General features: G+C 38.3%; 2 protein-coding genes across 20 annotated transcripts in view; both read left to right on the forward strand.

Annotated features, from left to right (window-relative positions):
* CALD1 (caldesmon 1) overlaps positions 1–13,907 on the forward strand; it is a 182,429-nt gene extending 168,522 nt beyond the window's left edge. For 9 of the 19 annotated variants that reach the window (XM_082472951.1, XM_082472950.1, XM_082472948.1 and 6 more), the window contains 6 exons: positions 1,279–1,322; positions 1,421–1,502; positions 3,317–3,454; positions 3,923–4,018; positions 9,103–9,183; positions 11,591–13,907. In XM_082472951.1, coding sequence (XP_082329077.1) covers positions 1,279–1,322; positions 1,421–1,502; positions 3,317–3,454; positions 3,923–4,018; positions 9,103–9,183; positions 11,591–11,599 — 450 coding nt within the window. In that variant the 3' untranslated portion in view covers positions 11,600–13,907. The remainder of the gene's footprint in view (positions 1–1,278; positions 1,323–1,420; positions 1,503–3,316; positions 3,455–3,922; positions 4,019–9,102; positions 9,184–11,590) is intronic. The other 10 variants (XM_082472939.1, XM_082472940.1, XM_082472945.1 and 7 more) reach the window with 3 other exon arrangements.
* Positions 13,908–19,529: 5,622 nt separating this feature from the next.
* AGBL3 (AGBL carboxypeptidase 3) overlaps positions 19,530–20,552 on the forward strand; it is a 137,060-nt gene continuing 136,037 nt past the window's right edge. Inside the window, 1 exon segment of the mRNA XM_082473192.1 lies at positions 19,530–19,658. The gene's annotated coding sequence lies outside the window, so the exon portion shown is untranslated.

A 20,552-nucleotide genomic window follows, 5' to 3' on the forward strand; every position in this document is an offset into this window, starting at 1 on the left:
ACCCTTTACATCTCATAAACTCAGGGATACCTATAGCATTCTTTTGCATAAAGTTTTATGTTTAATGAGTTTGATTTTATCTTTGTAAGAAATCATTGGAAAGGATGAAGTGCCCTAACTAACATCTTTAAAAGTATTATTCGACTGATATTAGGAGTGAAGCATGTTTTCCAAAAAGCTTAAGGGTATTTATTAATAATCCATGAGTCCCAGGCCAACAGTCCAGAAAAAGCCATGACATCTTAAAGATTGTAGGGGACGGTCAACCACACCAGCCTAGGGTAACTGTAGCCTAGTAGATTCCTTGGCTGCCCTGAACAGGGCAGAAAATGGACCTGTGTGCTTTGCACATGCAGTCATATGCAAAGAAGCTTTTACTATTTGCTGATGGTAGGTGATGCGTGGCAGAGGATATTTCTAGCCTGGAGTTGGGTATCATGAGGAGTCAACAAATATTTGCTGACTTATAAAGAACATCTGGATTTCAGTGATGCAGTTTCAGTAAAATATAATGTTTGATTTAGCAGCTTTAGTTGTAGCAAAATTTCTGGCTTTTAAAAAAAGAATGTATTAAAAATGACTAAACTGCCCATTGGTGTATATCCATAGCGGTTTCTCTGGGCTTATTTCCTTATTTCCCACTTGGACTAATAGGGCCTTCATGAGAGGCCTCAGCCATTCCTGATGAGCTGAACCCCAGTTTCACTCATCCCCGCCCCCATCTCCTATATTCAGGGCAAATTAAGTTCAGCAATAGGTTTGAGAGCTGTCAAATTAGAAAATCAGGCTAAGCAATAAGTGAACAGTTCACAGTTCCTGGTTATCTTTCTTATATATATAAATATCAAATCGTTATGTTGTATACCTAAAACTAATGTAATGTAATATGTCATTTATACCTCAATAAAAAATAATGGAAAAAAATTTAAAGTACATCAGAAAGCAAAAAAAAATTGTTTTAGTCTTGAAATGTAATTATTTTGCCCTTGATTTATATTATTGCAGAGGCATTTTAATAACATTTTGTCTAGTCTTTGTCTCCAGAATTTCATATTTCTCTATCTTCTGCCAGTCCTACCTTCGTCTCCAAACCTCATTATCAAATACCTTGCACGTAGTTTTCCTCTCTAGCAGAGGGGCTGTGCACAGCACCCTCATACTCTTTGACACTCTCTGGTACTTTTATTCCCCAGGTTCAGGGAAGATAGTAGTATGGGCTGAGAAACACTGTTTATAAACTGAAAATATTAACTGGTTTTATTTTTTTCCAATTCCTAGATAGAAGAGCGAGCAGAATTTTTGAATAAGTCTGTGCAGAAAAGGTAATATGGTTGATTGTTGAATTGCGAATCATCAGCCATTATATGTATGGAAAAATTCTCTCATTTTTATGTATGTATGTGTGTGTTTATTTACTTAGCAGTGGTGTTAAATCAACTCATCAAGCAGCAGTCGTCTCCAAGATTGACAGCAGACTGGAGCAATACACCAGTGCAATTGAGGTGAGAGATGTCCTCAGAGTTATGGTCAAACAGAAATCAACTCTGATTATATAAATAATCATAGAAACACTTAGGACAATAATCAAGTCCAGTAGTGTTAGAATGTTAATGATGTTTTATAACTAGTTAGAGAGAAAACAATAATAAAGACACATTATAGAAGAGTTTTAAATAAATTATTGTTTACTACTTTCCACCTGTATTCTTTAGTGAAGGTATTACTTTTTTTAATGAATGAGTTTATTGTTATTTAAATATTTATGTGTTCACAAGTCTATCTTCAATATTCTTAATTCCTTATAAAAGGTGTTCCCATATATAGTTTAAACAGGTCCCTTACAACCATGATTAGTCCTCTTTTATCTATAAAAACTTTTATTATCAAATAAATTGGTAGTATAAATTAATATAAAGATGATAGCCAGCTGGAATTTAATGAATTTCAAATTGATTGTTTTATATATGAAGGATCATAGTTTTATGCTTCTGTCTAATCCAACATTTTTTCCACCCAGTTGACCTAGGGGTGTTACTCTATTCAGAAATAATGTACTATATTTGCAAGTACCAAAGCACTAAGAGGGTAGGGTGCCATTGATCAAGATGTGATCCTGGTTTTTTTCTCCTTTGTGTAGACTTTAGTCAGTGGTTTTAGTTGCCTGCTATGAAGTAATTGGATCAGTTTGATTTGATTTCTCCTCTCCTTTGTACTGCAGAGTGGAGATACCTATAAAATAGTTCATAACAAATGATAAGAGGGAATAAGAAAGAGAGAGGTCTGGATGATTTATCAAGTGAATAATCAAGTCTTAACATTCAAGAGGAGATTTTCAGAAGATTAAATGGCCACTAAATTATAAGACAAATTGCAGATAGTTATTTTCTGTGGTTGAATTGATCACAGCTCTAACAGGGTTAATGAAGCCAAAACTGTGGCTTCAGCCTTCACATAGTCCAGCAATGGTGCCACTCACCCTGGCTGCCCACCTTGATGACACATGCCACAGGCCCCAAAGCAGGACCAGGAGAGAAACTGCATGATTTGGGGTACGCCTATCACTACTGCTGGAAAAGTATCTTGAATGCACACCTTTCTTTTTACACCCATTCATTCCTCCTTCCAATCTCCATGTGGTGGTCTCTCGGTCTTTCAGTCTTTTAGCACACCCCCGTCTCTGGTCCTTGGCATGTACTGTTAGCTCTGTGTGGAACAGTGTTTTCTCCTTCCTTCACCAGCCTCTTTCAAGTCTTCCATCAGATCTGGGTTTGAATGTCACATCATCAGAGTAGCCTTCTTTGCCCCCCTAAACTAAGTACCATTGTCCTATTGTGTGCTCTCTTGGCATGCTTACGGCACCACACTCATCTTTCATAGCACTTACTGCAATGTGAAATAATAGTGTATAACTAGTTACTGTCTCTCCTATTAATGTCAGTCCACTGCAGCTTACAGAGCGGACTGTCTTGCTTACCACCACGTCCCCAGGGCCTAGCACAGTGCCCTGCACACAGCAGGGATTCAAGAAGTGTCTGTTGTAGCAATGAAGTAGCATATCACCTTAACAAGAAGTGGAGTCCCAATGAAAAGCATATTTCACTTTCGAAAGATTCTCTGAAGTAGATACAGTGGTTTATTTGGAGGTAGAGATGTCATCAGAATGTACTTTCACAATAGAAATTATGACTCTCATTTTTGGTGAAGGCATTTACACAGTGAATTTGTTAAGTGATAGTGTTGAAGAAGACAAGCTTACTATAGTTTTACGAGCGCAAACTTACCAGCACCAATCCTAAAAATAATTCACATACTTCAGGGAACAAAAACTGCAAAACCTACGAAGCCAGCAGCCTCGGACCTTCCTGTTCCCGCCGAAGGTGTCCGCAACATCAAGAGCATGTGGGAGAAAGGCAATGTGTTCTCATCACCCACTGCATCAGGCACGCCAAATAAGGTGAGCAGAGGATTGCCGTCTTTTAATTTTGGAGGTTGGGTTTTTCTTTTTTTCTTTTTTCTTTTTTTTTTTTTAGGAATCACATAGTTAATTACAAAAGCAGTGAAAAAGGTATAATTCTTACTTTCTTTTGCAATGACCAAAAAGCAAGCTCAGGGAGAATGTGTTCCTGAGGCTAATAGACTATGCACTGTGCTCTGGCTCCAGGCCTCTAAATACGGTACCCGGAGTTAATCACTGACCTTGGGGGTGGGGGTAGGAGAAGTGCAGGGGGAAGAACACCAGGTAACATACTCTTTAAATATCAGGTTTAAGGTTTATTTTTGTCAAAATATTGAATATAATGATCAATAATTGATCAGTGTTATGTGAAACAATACTGGATAATATTTTGAGGTTGCTTTGAAATTTTCTTTCCAGGTAGGTTTTTTTTTCTTTCTTTAATATTAGATGCTTGGCCTTTTGTAGGAAACAGCTGGCTTAAAGGTGGGGGTCTCCAGCCGCATCAATGAATGGCTAACCAAAACCCCAGATGGAAACAAGTCACCTGCTCCCAAACCTTCTGTAAGTAGCTCCAGGTTCTTCTGAATTTCTCTCATAGCTCAGCTTCCAGCAACAGAAGAAAACAGGCTGTTGGTCTATTTGCCTGGGAAAAACAAGGCCCCTGTTCTTGGTCGTGACTGCTGAATAACAAACAAGGAGGGCTTCAGATTGAGAGAGAACAGTCCCGAGCACTATATTTACCCAGAAGGTAAAATGGGACCATCACCTCTCCACCCAGAACGTTGAGGCGGTTCAAATTTATACTCTTAACTGGTCTGCATGTTTAGCTTCTATTCTATAAATTACAGATCGGAATTTGAAAATGAAAATGTCAAATTATCTTGGCCATTTCTCTGTCAAGAGCACCCCTAGACTTATTCCCAAAAGAATGTGTATGTTGGCTATTTGAGCCCATGTTTTCTAATTTGCCTAATTTCTGTAACTTAACACAAAAATACAGTTACTGGGTAGTTGTTGAAATAATTGCTGTAATTTTCTTGTCAACACCTCCAAAGGAAAGCCATTTAAAAAAAAAAAAAAAAAAGTAAGACTAGAAACTATAAAATCTGGTTATGAATGTTATTTTTGGAAATTTAAAATTTTCTTATTAAGTGTGGCTATCTTACTATAAAAATATTCTTTTAACCTTTTCATTGAATGTATTTGATCATTGCCTTGCACTTATCGTTATAATCAAAAACTTATTAAGCTCCCTACTGTATACTGGTGCGCTTTCTCTGTGAAGTTGGCTTTTATACCTTTGCGGGTGCCCAAGGCAGCAAAAACTCCTGTCACAACCACCCCATTCCAGAGGTAGAAGAAAAGCTTTCCAAATCCTAGGCCTCTGCACTGTTGAGCATTTAATTGCATCCCTTTGCTCTATATTTAATCTCCAAATTCACTAAAGTTTTATCACTTTTCCAATTTAAAAAGAAAAGAATAGAAATATTTCCATACTTTTCGTGGGTACAATTCCTTGTAGTCAATTAATATTCAGCTTGAGATTCTCTGCATACGGGCCTCACAAGAGGTATAAAACTAATGTAAACCCAATTTATAATTGGACAGTCTTAATATATTGAAAAGAAAATCTTCTTCCTCTCCCAGTAGATATAGGAAAGGGGCCCTATAAGAGGAGACAGTCGAGGTGAGGGATCATACCCACAAGGTATGTGATCTTCAGTGCCTCAAGTTTCCCCAACACCCCAGGTGACATAAAGAGTGGAAATTATTTTTTAAATGGCAGTTACATAAAGTTTTGTGGTTCCAGATCAGTGATTATTAACCTTTTTGAATTATGGACGCCTTTGAAAACCTAATGAAATGTAAAGACCCTCTCCCCCAAAACACTGCATATAATACAAGTTCAGCAAGTTCGTGGACACACTGAAGGTTTCTCATGACAGCAAAGATAAAGAGAAAAGGGTATATGTTTTTCTTCTTTGATGAGTATGGTACATTGCTAAAGGAGATTGTCACTTTTTCACATGTATTTGCAACCTGTTTCATTTCTATCCCAGATTATACTCATGTATTTGGTTCAGGATTTGACCCATACTCTTCTATCAACACTTTAACTGATAAGCCTATCATCTATGTCACCCTAATGGGAGGGTTAAAAAGATTCAATACAGTTATTATTACAATAGGTATAAATGAGTCAAGGTTTCCACAAAAGCCCCATTTTCTGGAGTTATTGATGGCCTCCTAAAAGTGGCAGGACAAAAAGGCATTACAGGGAAATTACAAAATCATTGCCTGCTTTATCTAATATTTAGTAAGTAATTTGCTAGACCGTCTACTAGAGGATAGAGGAGAAAAGGCAAGAAGAATGTGGCAAGTAGTATACATCATAATGATCTCTTTTTCCCCATGTCCCATTGGATTTGGTAGACTAGTGTGGCTTCCTGAATAAAGGCCAGGTTGAAACAAAGCAATGTGTAATTGATGTTGTAAATAAAAGGGCAGTTTGAGTAGATCGTACTTAATATATAACGTTGAGCTTTGTGCACATCCCAAGAGCAGTAGGCCCAGCAATGTGCCCCGTCATGAATAGCAGTATGGCAGTCTCTTTGGGGAAAGATATAACTTGGAATTTAGTAAGGCAGGAGGGTAACTCACAGACACTACGGATCCAGCAGAAAAGAAATGAAAATGTCCGAACTGCTGGAAAGGGCTGGACGGATCCTGCAGATACATGAAAGTTGTCAGGCAAAAGGTTAAGTCCCGGAGGGCAGCTTAGAAAGACAGGTCAAGCAAAGATTTTTGTCTAGGTCTTGTCCAGGGGGGTCTCACACTGGCGGCCTGCAGCTAAGATCTGTGTAGTCAGGGCCATTGTGCTTTATATTCCTTCTTTTAAATTATAATTTGAACATGTTTTTAAGGTGTGGAGGCATGCATTCTTTAACTTGTTGATTCCTTCTTTTTTAAAATTTTCTTACACCAGCCTCTTCAGGCATGTGTTTCCAGCCTGGCCCTTCATGGCAGGCATGTGAGTTTGACACCCTTGGGATTCTGGTCAGACTGACCCTGAACCCAGGATGTCAGAGGATTACCTAAAGACAGCAGCAAATAGGAGGCTCCCTTCTAATTTGGGACCAGAGGTGATTTATTCTCAACCCCTTGTTTATACTCCTTGGCGTGTATGGGTGAAAGGGAAAGCCTGGGTTTGTGTTTGCAGATGTATGGCATGTGGCCATTAAGGAAAAATCAGAGAGAAAATCTTTTACCAAAATAGTGCTCACCCAGTGAAACCTCAAGAACCAGGAAAAGAGTAATCCATGGGATTAGTGTCCAGTTCTCAAATTCACTGAAGAGAAAACCATCCTCTGCTACTAGTTATGCATTCATGTTCCTAGAATTAAAAGTGCTCAAAAGCTTGTCACATCAATATTATTTGGGTCTCTGAAAACTAGTAACTTATTTAAACATTGATCTACACCTGATTCTTTACTGGGACATCTATTGCTATTTGTGGGTAGAATTTATAGGACTTCACTGTAACTTTGTAACTGGAATTCAATTCTAAGTATGTCTGTTGTATCTGGTTAGTCTGTTCTTTGTGTCTAAACTACATGTTATATACAGCAATTAAAATGCTAATTTGTCTTTCTTTCTGTTTAAAAAAAACCCAGCATTGTCTTTCTCAGCTGAATTTTCTTCTTCATTCTTTGATCTCTGGTTGACTGGAAACCTGCTTCCCTGCCTTCATTTCTCCCTCTTCTTCTGGAGTGGGTCTTTCTCTAAAATGTAGGCTGGTCAGGTAATTTCATTTATATTTCCCATTTGATTTAAGATGCCAATTTACCACTCAGATGTTAATATTTTCTTAAAATGGACTCTTTAAACTCTTTAAGTGATCTCAAAAGATTCATAGGTAGGATTCAAGGAAAATACAATTCATTTTCTTTAGTAGAAGGGTATTCATGTGAAAGAAAAATATTTTTCTTATATGAATCAAATAAAGTAGTAATAGCCACTTTCCAGAGCTTCCATTAGCATGTTCCTAATTATAGTTTCCAAATTTTTAAAACAGTCTTCCAGACAATTTGGCAGCTTCTACTTACATTGGCATATGTAGTGGAATTCTTCAAAAACAATCTGATTTGTTGCTTACTGGTTCCAAGTTAAATAGGTGTAACTCTCTAATAGAATATCAGGAATCTATGTCACAGTGAAAATCCAGAAATTCAGTAAGATTAAGGCAAATCTGAACTGCTTCACATGGTACTGTTTTTAACCAGTGCATTTCTAGTGTTGCAGTCTCAATAGTATCTATTAAAAAAAATACATGTCCATTTAGACTGGTGTCCATGGATAAATGTAGTTGCTATTAGCTTTGCCTTCCTAATGAGAAAAGGGTTTGCCAAAATAAACATTACTATTTCAGTAAAACACATTTATTTTCTACAAACTACCTTTGCCAAGTACTCATATAAGCAAACGCTGGAAGAAGAGTAAATGGAAACAGAAATTTGGATCCTTATCCAAACCAAATTAATTATGAGGTAGTAAATAAAGATTCAAAGATATATAGCTGTTATCGACCATATTTTAGTGTTTTCTTCCCAAGATCTTTACATGTTCTCACGTATGTCATCAACTGTCACTTTCTCTTATGGGTACACTTTGTAGTAAATGTTTAATTTCACGGAGCTAGGTGCTCCTGATACACTTCTGAATTACCCCTTGCTCCTCAGGAAACACAAAATGATTTTAATCTGAGGAAAGTGCAATTAGAAAAATGTCTTAGATTGGGCTGTCCAGAAGCAAACCCTAAAATAGTGGTTCGTGTGCAAGTAGTTTACTTGAGACATGAAGAAAACACTACAGGAAGTGAGGCAGGAAAAGAAGGCAGCCAATAAAGAATGTTTATTAAGCAATTCACTACATGGGCTGTTGAACATAATCCTGCTGGGAAATCCTGAAAGCCACCACAAAACACATGCTTCCGAGTTATCCTACCTGAGGCGTGAGAGAGTCTGAGAAATATTCTTGCACCAAATCTCATGGGTGAGTGGTTGAAGACTGCTCCTGGGGGTGTTGTTAACTCTCTGGATGTCCAGCCTGCCTCCTGGGAGCAAAGTGGGCATCTGCAGCCAGAGGAAGTCCTCATGCAAAGAGATGCAGTGTTGGCCATTGGAAGTCCAGCTGGTACGCATTAAAGTCATAAGGGCTGGGGGCCGCGGGCAAGGCACCAAAGAAAAGTTAACTGGCAAGGGGTGAGGTCCTTATCCAACCCCCAAAAAATTATTTAAAACTAACCTATGCTCGATTCACTTCTAAGGACATAGAAAGTTAAAAATTGGCTATCTCATTTTAAATATGCTTATATTCCAATTTTACTGGTCAATAAACAGTAAGTCCTTGGTGAATGACAGGACCTAAATGCTGGATAGTTTCAGCCCATTCTCATGTCACAGCATAGGTCAGGGTCCGTATAAAAACAAACAATGGCTAACGATCCTTTTGATGTAACCCATTTCAGATGACTAGGATAAAGTGTATTACACAAATACACAAACAACAGATGTGGTGATTTATTTAGACCTGGCTAGAAAATATAAAGAGCCACCCATCAATTTTTTCTGCTTTCTCTTCATTAGGATTTGAGGCCAGGAGACGTATCTGGCAAGCGGAACCTCTGGGAAAAGCAATCTGTGGACAAGGTCACTTCCCCCACTAAGGTAATCTACCGAAGATTTGTTTTGCACAGGTTCTTTTCCTGCTGTATCCTGCAGTATGCTGTCCCAGGGTCAAAAAAGAAATAGTGCCGATCCACAGAGTCTTGTCTGGGTAACCATCAGTTTCTAAAGACTTGTATATGGTACAGTGAAAGGCAATGTCACGGAGCCTTCAGCATGGTAGGTTTGTCCGTCATACAAGGTAAATAGTCTAGATCCGTGGGATGGTTCCCAGTAAGACATTCTAGAAACACCATAGTGGTAGGGGTGTTGAAAACAGAAGGCTGTGTGGTATAACCATAGTCTACATTTCCTTACAAGGTCCAGGCTTGGAAATCAGAATTTGCAGATCGCCTAGGAAAGAATGTCTATCTCCTTGAGTAGTTTCAAAGCTGCTTTCTGGAACCATTCTAAGGGGTTACATTGCCAGCAGCCTAGGACTCAAGGCTGATATGGCAAAAAAATTGAAATAATATTCAAAAGTTAGCAAAATTTGCTACCCTATGAAAACTAATGGCTAAGAATGCTTGGATTCGTCTTTCTTTGGCCTTTCGCTCATCCTTGACAAAGTGGCCTCTGGTCAATATCTAAATGATGCACAAACTAAAAATAGGACCCCTTGTTGTACAAGGAGCTAATTCAACTCCTAATTCCCCATTCAAGTAATAATTCCAGTCTTCTCCCTTGGTAGAGGGAAAATTGAAAAGGGAAAAATCAGAGAGCAACAATAAGTAAGATCAGAATAGACTGCTTATGGGCTGATGTAGAACTCTATACCCAGAAGCACTTTTTAAGCAAACTCAGGACTGAAGAACATCTCAAAGGCAACTGAAGAATCTGTACAGCTCACCGAAGGAAGAGAATTGCTTCCTCTTTCCTACTTTCTACGACATGCTGATAAGTCTGGTGCAGCTTCCTGAGTGTGTTACATCTTCTCTATTAGTTAAATTTTCTAAATAACTGCTAAATATATTCAAAGTACCAGTAATAATTTTCACCATTACAAACCACTGGCATGTAATGAGCACCCACTATATGCCTTCTCAACCTACATTATCTCATTTGACCCTCCAATCACCATTATTATTACCCCCGTTTAGAGCTAAGGCGAATGAGGCACAGAGAGATTAAGTACCTTTCTCAAAGTCGCACAGCAAATAAGGGGCAAAGCCTGGATTAAACTCAGGCAGTCTGTTCTGAGCCTGCATTCTTAATTATACATGCTGCTTTTTTTTAGGATTGCATATTCAGCAGAAAATGTAAAGTTCTAAAGTTCCTTGTACAATTTTCTTCTGGTGGAATGGAGGGGAATCATTTTTTAGTTTTTTTTTTAAACAAAGAATGAACTTTTGTTGGCCTAAGCCATTATGACCCTTTGCGAAATGACCTTTCAGAAATGACAGTCTAAATGTTTATATAGTCTCCTTTCTGAGTAGGAGGTGTCAGCTTTCCATAGGCCATCATCACAGGTTTAATAGATCCCCTCTGGACAACATTCCTCTGAACCAGGGTTCTAGGAAGTAGAGTAAAGATATGATCTGGAATGGTAGGTCTCAGAGAACACGACTCATATACAACATGAATGGTACTCCCTGGAATTATGCAATAATGTGTGTGGTACAGTGTGGGACGGTGACAGGGTGAGACTTCATACACATACATACTGCCCCCTCCTCCTTGGTCTATACCACAAAACTCTTTCTACAGTAATAATAATAACATAACCAGCAGGCCCAGAGCTGAGTTTGTGAGGTAGCAAAGTAGGTAGCTCCTTTGGTCCAAAATGTCAAATTCACTAGTATCACGCAGTAATTCCTTTGAAATGAAACTATACAACACATTTGAAATTGCAGATTCATAACACTTTAACATTTGTGAATACCTCAGCAAGAATTTTTAGCAGCTAGCTGAGGGAAAGAAACAGTGTACAATAAGACCATTGGTCAGATAAGTTTCAAGGGTAGGGGCATAAGAATAGGAGGTAGGAAATGAAAAAATAAGAGAAAACTAAAGATAAGCATAGTCCAGTTTACCATCATGCCTTGATGTGGCTGAGACAGCCATTCAGTCATGCTGCCTGTCCTGGAACACACATTATAGAGTCCTGGCCCTTGTAGTAAGTAGTGTTTAAAAAAAACCTCCTTGACCCTGAATGCCATGAGCAAGGCTCAAGATCAAGATATGAAAAGGGGAATATAAAGAAGAAAGAAAGGAAAGCAAAAAAACCAACAGAAGAAAGGATAGACTGAAAGAAGAGGAGCATATTTGAATAGAATGCCAAAAATAATCCTCCCTTTCATAGACATTTATTCCTGCCATATTATCATTCTTTTTTATTTTTTTTTAATTCTGACACAAAATGTCTGGCTGAAACACCATGGCCTGACGACTTAAAGCTCTCTTCTCTTAGCAGGTTTGAGACAGTTCAAGAAAGAACCCAAAGTAGCCGCTCAAGATGCTGGACCAGCTCAGTTGAAGAGGCCTAATTTGCTCTGTTTTATATTTATGTTGATTTACTAAATTGGGTTCATTTCCTTTTGTTTTGTTTTTCATTATCCCAGTAAACCCATGTATATTATCACTATATTTAATAATCACGGTCTAGAGATGTTCATGGTAAAAGTATTGCCTTTGCACAGGAGCCTGTTTCTAAAGAAACCCATGCTGTGAAATAGAGACTTTTCTACTGATCATCATAACTCTGTGTCTGAACAGTGATATCAACCACATCGGAAGTCAACAAAAGGAGATTCAAGTTGAAAATTGCCTGAGGAATGTGTGCAGTATCCAGAAAAATGAACCATAGTGTTTTTTTTTGTTTTTTTGTTTTTTAAATACAGAAATCATGTTGTTTCTGCACTTTAGAATAAAGCATGGAAGAAATTATCTTAGTAGGCAATTATAACACTTTGTGAAAGTAACCCATTTCAGATTTTAGATACTACAATAATGATTGTCTTTAAAAAAAAAAAAAAAAGATGTACTGTTAAGGTATTACTTTTTTCATGCTGATGAATATCTAAATTGGATTTTGATGTTAGCTGACAGTGGTACTGATTTCTTTAGGTTGGTTGCTTTGTGGATTTCTTTGGTAGTGATAGTGAACCACATTTTAGATGACGTGATCATGTATGTATGTGCATACACATATACAAACACACTAATGGTAGAAGCTTTTTTATGTGCTAGGCTATTATATTTAGCAGTATGTCCCTGTAACTAGCCATTATCACTGCTTTTTAAAAATTAAAAATCACAATATTATATTAATATTTCATATTTGCCAATAGAAACATGGCAGAATAGGTATCGATATGTTTCCAATGCCCAATAACCTATAAGAAAGAGATTAGAAGTGTCAAAATGAATTGACATTTTCTATAAAGCATAGTATTTAGTTTATAATTAAAAGCAGTCTTGAAGTCCAGTGTGAATTGTACTAAATCTCAAAGCTTGCTCCAAACTTTATTCTTAAGAATCAAGTTCACAATCGGTTGGCTTAGATGATGTCTGAGGTCTCTTCCTTCTCTAAAATTTAAAGACGAGAATTTTAGTGACAAAGTTGTACAGATTGGAATTCCATGAATAGGTGTACTACGACCAACTTTGGCTAATCTCTGGAAGCAGAAAAGTAAGCAAAAGCCAATATTTAGGAGTCATGACAGTACTTCCATCTTTAACATACTGAAACATCTTTTTAGTTAAACTTTTCTACCTTTATTAGTCATTGGCACTTGCCATAAGTTGATAATGTGTTGAACTTTCAAAAAATATATGTAATTTTTATTAGTTTTACCTTTTTCCCAAAGAGTCTATCAACTCGTCATTTGTACACACACAATCCAGGTATCAGATCTTATTTTAGCTTATAAGCGTTCATCTATTCTTCACAATAGATGATAAAAGAGTACTTCAGTGTCTTGGCAATATGTTCTAGCATAGAGATATACATATAGTGTAGTTCTATAAACGTATACCTCATGACTTACCAAAATTGTTTTAGTCTCAATTCCTACCACAATGAGGGAGCCTCCCAAATGACTCTTTTCTAATCCACAGTGTTCCCCTGGGAGAGCTAGCCAGGGTAGGGCTGGCATGAGGAGTGACCAGTGCCTTCCAAAGTCCATTTTCCTCATAAATCAGTAGAGTTGTTGAATCCTCTAGCTTTTAGCACATCTGGGCCAAAGAAAGTAAAGCCAGCAATATTGCACAAGTCACCCATCCATGACAGAGTAGACATGAGTCTATGATAAGATAAACTAGAATTCACATGCAGTGCCTGAGTTGGCATTGACTCCCAGCATTCGAGTGAAATGGATCAAAGTTTGAATTAAGGCCTATGGCAAGATAACATTTCTTTGTTGTACTTTTGAATAAGAGCTTCTCCTGATCACTATTATATATTTTTTTCTAGAAAGTCTAAATTTAAGAAGAGAATATATCGATCGATCCTGACTTTTATTCCAATATTTGGATGGAATAAGTTTTAGGGTAGAATTTTGTTCAGTTTGGATTTAATTTTTTGAAAAATAAATTCCTTGTTTACTTGTTTGATTACAATTCTCTTTGTTATCTTTTTAAGAAGTAAAACTGCAAGGTGACTAGCATGTTCTGTGAATCTGCCATTCCTAAAAATTTTATAAACACGATATTTTTCACTGATAATTGATCGCTGCAATAAATATATATTGTGAAAATGCATCCACAATAAATGGAATTCCTCCAAATGTCTTTGCCTCACTTATTTTTATGTACTATATTGATTACAAGAGTTCTATCTGATGTAATAAAGATAATGGTATAGCAAAATGCATATTTCAGATTGAGTCTTGGTTTCATTCTTTAAAGAGGAAAGCCATTTCATATTTTTAAATACTTATTACAGGCAATTTTCCAACAAAATATTAAAAATTGCTCTGGTAGAGACAACTGACCAAACATATATAGAAAAGGTTGAAAAGAGGGATTGAAAACCTTCTTCAAAAAAAAACATTATCAAATGTTCCTTCATCCTCCTTCTCATTCCCAGTGTAGTCACATGTCACCCCTCTGGCACCTACGGTGGCAGTACTGTTTTCCCAAAGGCATTGTCTTTTACAGTAGAAATACCCATTTAATATATACTGTTTGTTTGTAGAATACTTACTATTTGCAAGGCACTGGCGATTACCTTTAAATCCAGAGATATTTTTTCATAGTAATTTTATTTTTTTTAATATTTATTTATTTATTTGGCTGCGCGGGTCTTAGTTGCGGCATGTGGGATCTTTAGTTGCGGCATGCAGGCTCTTTTACTTACGGCATGCGGGCTCTTAGTTGAGGCATGCGGGATCTAATTCCCTGACCAGGGATCAAACCCGGTCCCCCTGCACTAGGAGTGTGGAGTGTTAACCACTAGACCACCAGGGAAGTCCCAGTAATTTTATATTATTTATGTAGCACTACTTGAAATCTGAGGCTTTTCTCACAAAGGTTTTAAATTGTGAGTGGGGAGGCCCTGAACAGTCCCCTAAATCCTGTTCATAAGATTGACGAGTTAACAAAATTATGGTAACTTAAAAAATACTTCCATAAGATGTTATGGAAAAACCCGAACGAACTTTTTGGCCAACCCAATAATTAATACTTTTGACTTCTGCATTCTAACAAGAAGGGGTCTAAGTTTAGACAATGTTATCATCAAAGTCAATCACAAAATTAAGTAATGAAAAGAATACAATCTGTAGTACTAATACCAAACTGATAGGATTAGGGCTGGATGGACATTAATCTTGTGCGTCTTCAGGGTTTGAGCTCAAAGATGTTACAGTCTTCTGTGTGATGTAGAAACTGGTCTGTATTGTAGGGGTTTTTTCTACTCTTGCTTGCATGTGTGCTCCAAATGGAAGGATGGTTAAGAAATGAAAATCTCATGACCCTAAATATGTGTTCTTCCACAGGAGTGAGGAGATGGCCTAACAAGGTCTTGATCTGAGTGCGGTGTCTATTTGTATTCAAGCTTATTAATCATGTGGTCCAAACATTCTATATCATTACTGGATTTTTTTGTGCCTTTGTTCTAGCTGTTACTGAATTGGAAATGTGAAAATCTCCCTCTATAATTATGGATTTGTCTATTTCTCCTTGTAATTCTGTTAAATTTGCTTTCATATTTAAAGTCATGTTTTTGGTGCATACACAAATCTAGAATCATTTTATCTTCCAAGTGAATTGAATATTTTTAATATTATGAAGTGACCCTCTATTTGTAGCAAAGATTTTCGCCTTAAAGTTTATTTTTTCTGTTCTTAACATTGCTACCATGGCTTTCTTTTGGTTAGCACTTGCATGATATAACTTTACTTTCCCCGTTTACTTTCAATCTGTGTGTGTGTGTGTGTGTGTGTGTGTGTGTGTATTTGTATATATGATATAACTTTCTCCACCCCTTCACTTTCAACCTTTGTATATCTTTAGTTTTAGATGCAGGTCCATTTAGACTAGAGTCCATGGATAAATGCAATGGCTATTAGCTTTGCCTTCCTAATGAGAAAAGTGTTTGCCAAAATCAACATTACTATTTCAGTAAAACATTTATTTTCTACAAACTACCTTTGCCAAGCACTAACATAAGCAAATGCTGGAAGAAAAGTAAATGGAAACAGAAATTTGGATCCTTATCCAAACCAAATTAATTATAAGGTGGTAAATAAAGAATCAAAGATTCTAACCTCTGTTCCCCATAATTCCTCACAAGAGATTGCTATTTCCTAGGAGCATGCCTTGAAGACAGCCCCTTGTCAGGGGGCAGGTTGGGGCCACCATGCTCCTCTTGAAGCACACGAACAAAGACCAATAGCAGCACTGGAGACCAACGATGCAGACTGCAATTTGGCCCAGTTAAGGAGATATCTGCCCTTTTCCCCCCAGCCCTTACTCATCCTAACGCAACAAGGAACTAGCACTCAGAAGAAAGGGGGGATGAATGTAAATAGCAAAAGTCCAATTCCCTCCCACTTCCTCAGTCAACCAGAGCTAGGGACAGATCTAGGGGGTAACGAGAAGGAGGGCATTGAATCGAGTTTGAAATTGAAGTTTAAAGTGTACTTAATACCAAATACCAGAAGGAAATCTTAAATACCAAAATGAAAGGAAGTGGCTGAAAAGTTGTGGGATCTGGCCAACACATCCTTAATGAGAAGGGGGATTTCACCATTGCACAGTTCAGGTGCACTTATTGGTGGCAGTGGGGTGGGTACCATTTCTTGATTTTTATCATGAAACGTCACCCTGAGCCTGGGAGCCAACTTTCTCTTTTGAGGTGATTTATCCTATCTGTTCGTTGTTGAACAGGCTGGGGGCATTCTTACTACCTCATTTCCAAGTGTTCAGAAGAATAATGCTTCACTATAGTCCCCAAATTTAGACATAGTACGTAAACTAACAGTATAAATATTCTACCAATGATACAGGGATCAGGAAAGACTTCACTAAGGGGATGGCCTTTGAGCTAAGTCTTGGTTAGTTGACTGGCTGGGACAGATCTTAAGATCTGGAAACTGTTGGAGTGGTTTTGCCTTACACTGGAACATTCTAGACCCCGATAGTCTGAGGAAGGCCTGACGGGTACTAGATGACCCCAGGGCTCCCAGGATCCAGTATGGCTTCCTCAGCCAAATTATGACGAGGCCTCTACAGCCACATAACCACTAACTTCTGTGATGTCATAAATAACTTTGACTTCCCTAGTCATCTCATATGCTCATGTAAGCCTCTGCTCAACAAATTCAAAATGATATAATCACACAAAATAAATCACATTCCTAACACAATTTACATTTGGCCATGTTGCTACCATGACCTTTTTCCTCCTGATTCTCACACCGATAATTGTGCCTTTTTGAGTACTGTTTTGGTTTTTCTTTTCCTCTTTTCTTACTCTTACTATATTGCCTTTTATACTGCAGGCTTAGAGGTGATGAATGCATCAAAACATTGGAGGAGGAAAGGTTGCTGCACAGGCAAAGCTGCCTTCCCAGGAAGCAGAAGCTGGCTCCATAAGGAGTATGTCCCATAACCTTCTCTGATAAGATCACAGAAAAGGAGAACAAAAACTCAGACCGACATCAAAGTCCTTGGTTGAAGTTTACTGCAGGTCTTCCTTCCACTTGCACTTAAAGGCAAAGAATTTATTTCCACTGTATTCTGTCTAGAATAGGAGAGTAAGTTTTAAAAAAAAAAGAGTTAAAAAGGAACAGGTGCTTAAGAAAATCATTTTAAATTTATCTGGGGAAGAAAGAGGTCCTAATGAAACATCTTTTCTTAAAATGTACTGACTCCAGCTAAGCTTCAACTAAACAGTACTGCCTAGTATAATTCATAACATGATTTTCTCTCAGAGCCTTTGTACTTGCTGTTTCCCCCGCCTGCCAAGGTCTTCCCCTAGGCATCCATGTGGCTCATCCCTTTACTTGCTTCAGGTCTCTGCTCAAAAGCCTGGTCAGAGAGACTTTCCTGGACACTCCATCAAGAGAGCCACCCCTACCAAGGCCCACCCACCAGAGCACTCCCTATGCTCTGTATTTTTCCCTTATTTCTCACCACAGCAATTTTCATCACCTAAGTGCTTTTTTCAAGTATCGATCTTTCTTCTCTCAGTAGTACATAACCTCCACAAGGAATGTCCATTTTATTACACCGGGAACAGTCCCTGGCAATTAGTAGGCATTGAATAAATATTTGTTGAATTAATGAAAGAATGAATAAATACAATTTTCAAAGGTTTTTTTGAATTCCTATTTTTATTATGCACTAAAATAATTTTTCTCTGTAGGATTACTTGAAATATGATCATGTAAATATTTGGACTAAAAATCTTGAGATTTAAGTCCCAGCTCTGCCATTAATTTCTTGTGTAACCTGGTTAGATCATTTCTTGGGGTTTCACCTTGTGTGTTTGACACTATGGCTTGCAATCATGACTCTAAAATCCAACAGAAAAATAGATTCCATATATAAAAATTCTCTATGCATGTCACCTTTAGTAACATATGTATTACATAAAACAAGGTACAGTTATAAAGGGTAATTAATTTTCAAGAAAGTGTGATCTAATACCTGCTCTATTTCTTTTTCTGGAAGGTCCAATCTTCTAAATCACTGACCTCAAAGAACATGTTATTTTTCGGAAACTAACAAAATTTAAGCAGAGGCTATTAACCTCATGTTTAAGCTATTGCTTTGCCCTTTATTTTACTTTTCCATTATCTCCATTTCTACAGTATTACAAATCTCATGACACATAATGCCTCGTGCAGGCACCAAACACTTAAAGACTTTTTTTTTAGCTCTACTTGGAAAACTATTCCAAATAAATTATCCACTAAGCTACAGACCAGGGGGAAATCAAGATGGGATGTACAGGAATAATGACTAAATCTGTTATGGGAAGATCATATTTAATTAGATGAGACAATACATGTAAAGTGATTTGCATAGTGTCCCTGAAGACGTGCTTGATACGTTAGCTAACGATTATTATACTTAAAGAATCTCTGAGCTGATAAGAATCTTGCAAGCTCACCCAAGAAAATCTATGACTCCTTCATCAAATATTTAAAGAGAAAAGTCTCTTTTTCCGAATCCAATAAAGATCATTAGTCACACAACTGTGCAAAACGCAACTCGCTGTGGATACAACTAAAGATCAACAAAGCAAAAGTCTTAACCAGTCTGCTCTAGTGTCTGCTCGAAGAAGGGACAAACATGGCAAACAACCGATGTGCAGAACCTTAGGGACAAATAGCTAGCTGTCCTGCCTCCACCCCTAAAGTTTCCCGCCAGCCCCCTGCTCTCTACCTTCCCGCCCCTCGGGATGCCCTTTGACGCCCACTCCTCTGCTGCTAGTTCGCGTCATCCTCCGGGATCTCCCTTTCCTTCAGCCGAAATCCCGCGTAGCTGGCCCGTCTGAGGTCTCGCGAGGGTGAGCCCGTTGCCCTGGTAACGAGTGCTGCGCTTCGTGGTGAAGGGCGTGGCTGCGGCTGCTAAACGGCAGCAGTAGCGTTCCTTCCAGTCGCTGGGCTGTAGGTATCACGGGCGGGACGGCTGCTCCCGGCGCGCGGAAGGGACTGCTGGCCTCGCCGTGGGACTCGAGGCGAGGGTGAGGAGGCCGAGGCGGCCGAGGCGGGACAGTGAAGTGCCGAGAGGGAAAGTCCCTGCGCGAAACGAGCGCTCCCAGAAAAGGCGCCCCTCCCTCCACTGCCGTGTCGCGAAGTGACACGTGATTAATTAGGTTAAATTAGTCCTAATTTAACCTGTTTTGCCAGGTTTACCAAGAATCTTTAAACTGTTCCTTCTCTATAATAACTTCGCCACCAGGAATCGTGGCTTCATCGTCGTTCCCGCCAAGAAGGGAAGTCATCGTTCCTGCCCCGAGACTGCCGCGGCGCCGCTGGGCGAGGCCGCGCCTGCTGTGGCCTCTCTCGCTTCTGACGTGGAAGGTAGGCACGGAGCGCTTATTAGATCCATCTGTGTGTGTGCCTCTCCTGAAGCTCAGGTTTTACTCCGCAGCAGGTCAGCACGTTGGTGCGCCTCATACGCTCAAGTAAGGAAACAGAATCAAGATTTATGCCAGTCCAGTTTTCCAAATTCGGAGTTGTGATCCCCATACGGAAACTTCAGTCTCTTACTACTGAAGGTGTCACCCATAAGACAGACTTCTCTGTGGCATTCGTAAAGTTATTCGCTATGGAGCTTGGGCTTTATTGTTTGTGGTCCACGCTCGAAAACCCACTTTTTGTAGAGAGGAGCATAAACTAGTAGATTCGAAATTAGTAAATTCCTTTGGTCTCTCAAAAACAGTAGACTCTTGACAAGGAATTTTTATTATTTCATTGTCTTAATTACCACTTGAGAGGTCATTGTCGATACAACCTTCTGATAACTATTGAAATTCCAGTAAGACTAATATGATCGAATATTAGAACAGAGACAGTCTACAGAATATTAACCAAAATATAGAGAAAAAAACCTACTGTCATTTGAACTTTTGGTCAAATGAAAATTAAGCCGAAAAAAAAATTAACTGTATTGCTACAACTCACTGCCTGAATAAGTAACTGTAATTTTTCTCTGATGCATGATCTTTTCAATGCCTCAGAATCATTCTGAACTCGCTATTGCTGTGTGGCATTTAACTGTAAATCTAGGATGTAATGATTTGGTTATGTACCCTGGAAATTCCTTTTTCATTAAATTATTTACGTGATTTGTCTTATTGTGACTTGTCTCTATCTTATAAAAATGGAAAATTTCTTCAAATCTTTGAAATTAAGGTTTAATTAGCTGTGTCTTAATTTACTTTTTAGAGAAGGCTGTTGTCACTGTTAATTAAA

Source organism: Balaenoptera physalus, assembly GCF_965194825.1.
Source record: "Balaenoptera physalus genome assembly, chromosome: 8".
In the NCBI taxonomy this organism is placed as follows: domain Eukaryota; kingdom Metazoa; phylum Chordata; class Mammalia; order Artiodactyla; family Balaenopteridae; genus Balaenoptera; species Balaenoptera physalus.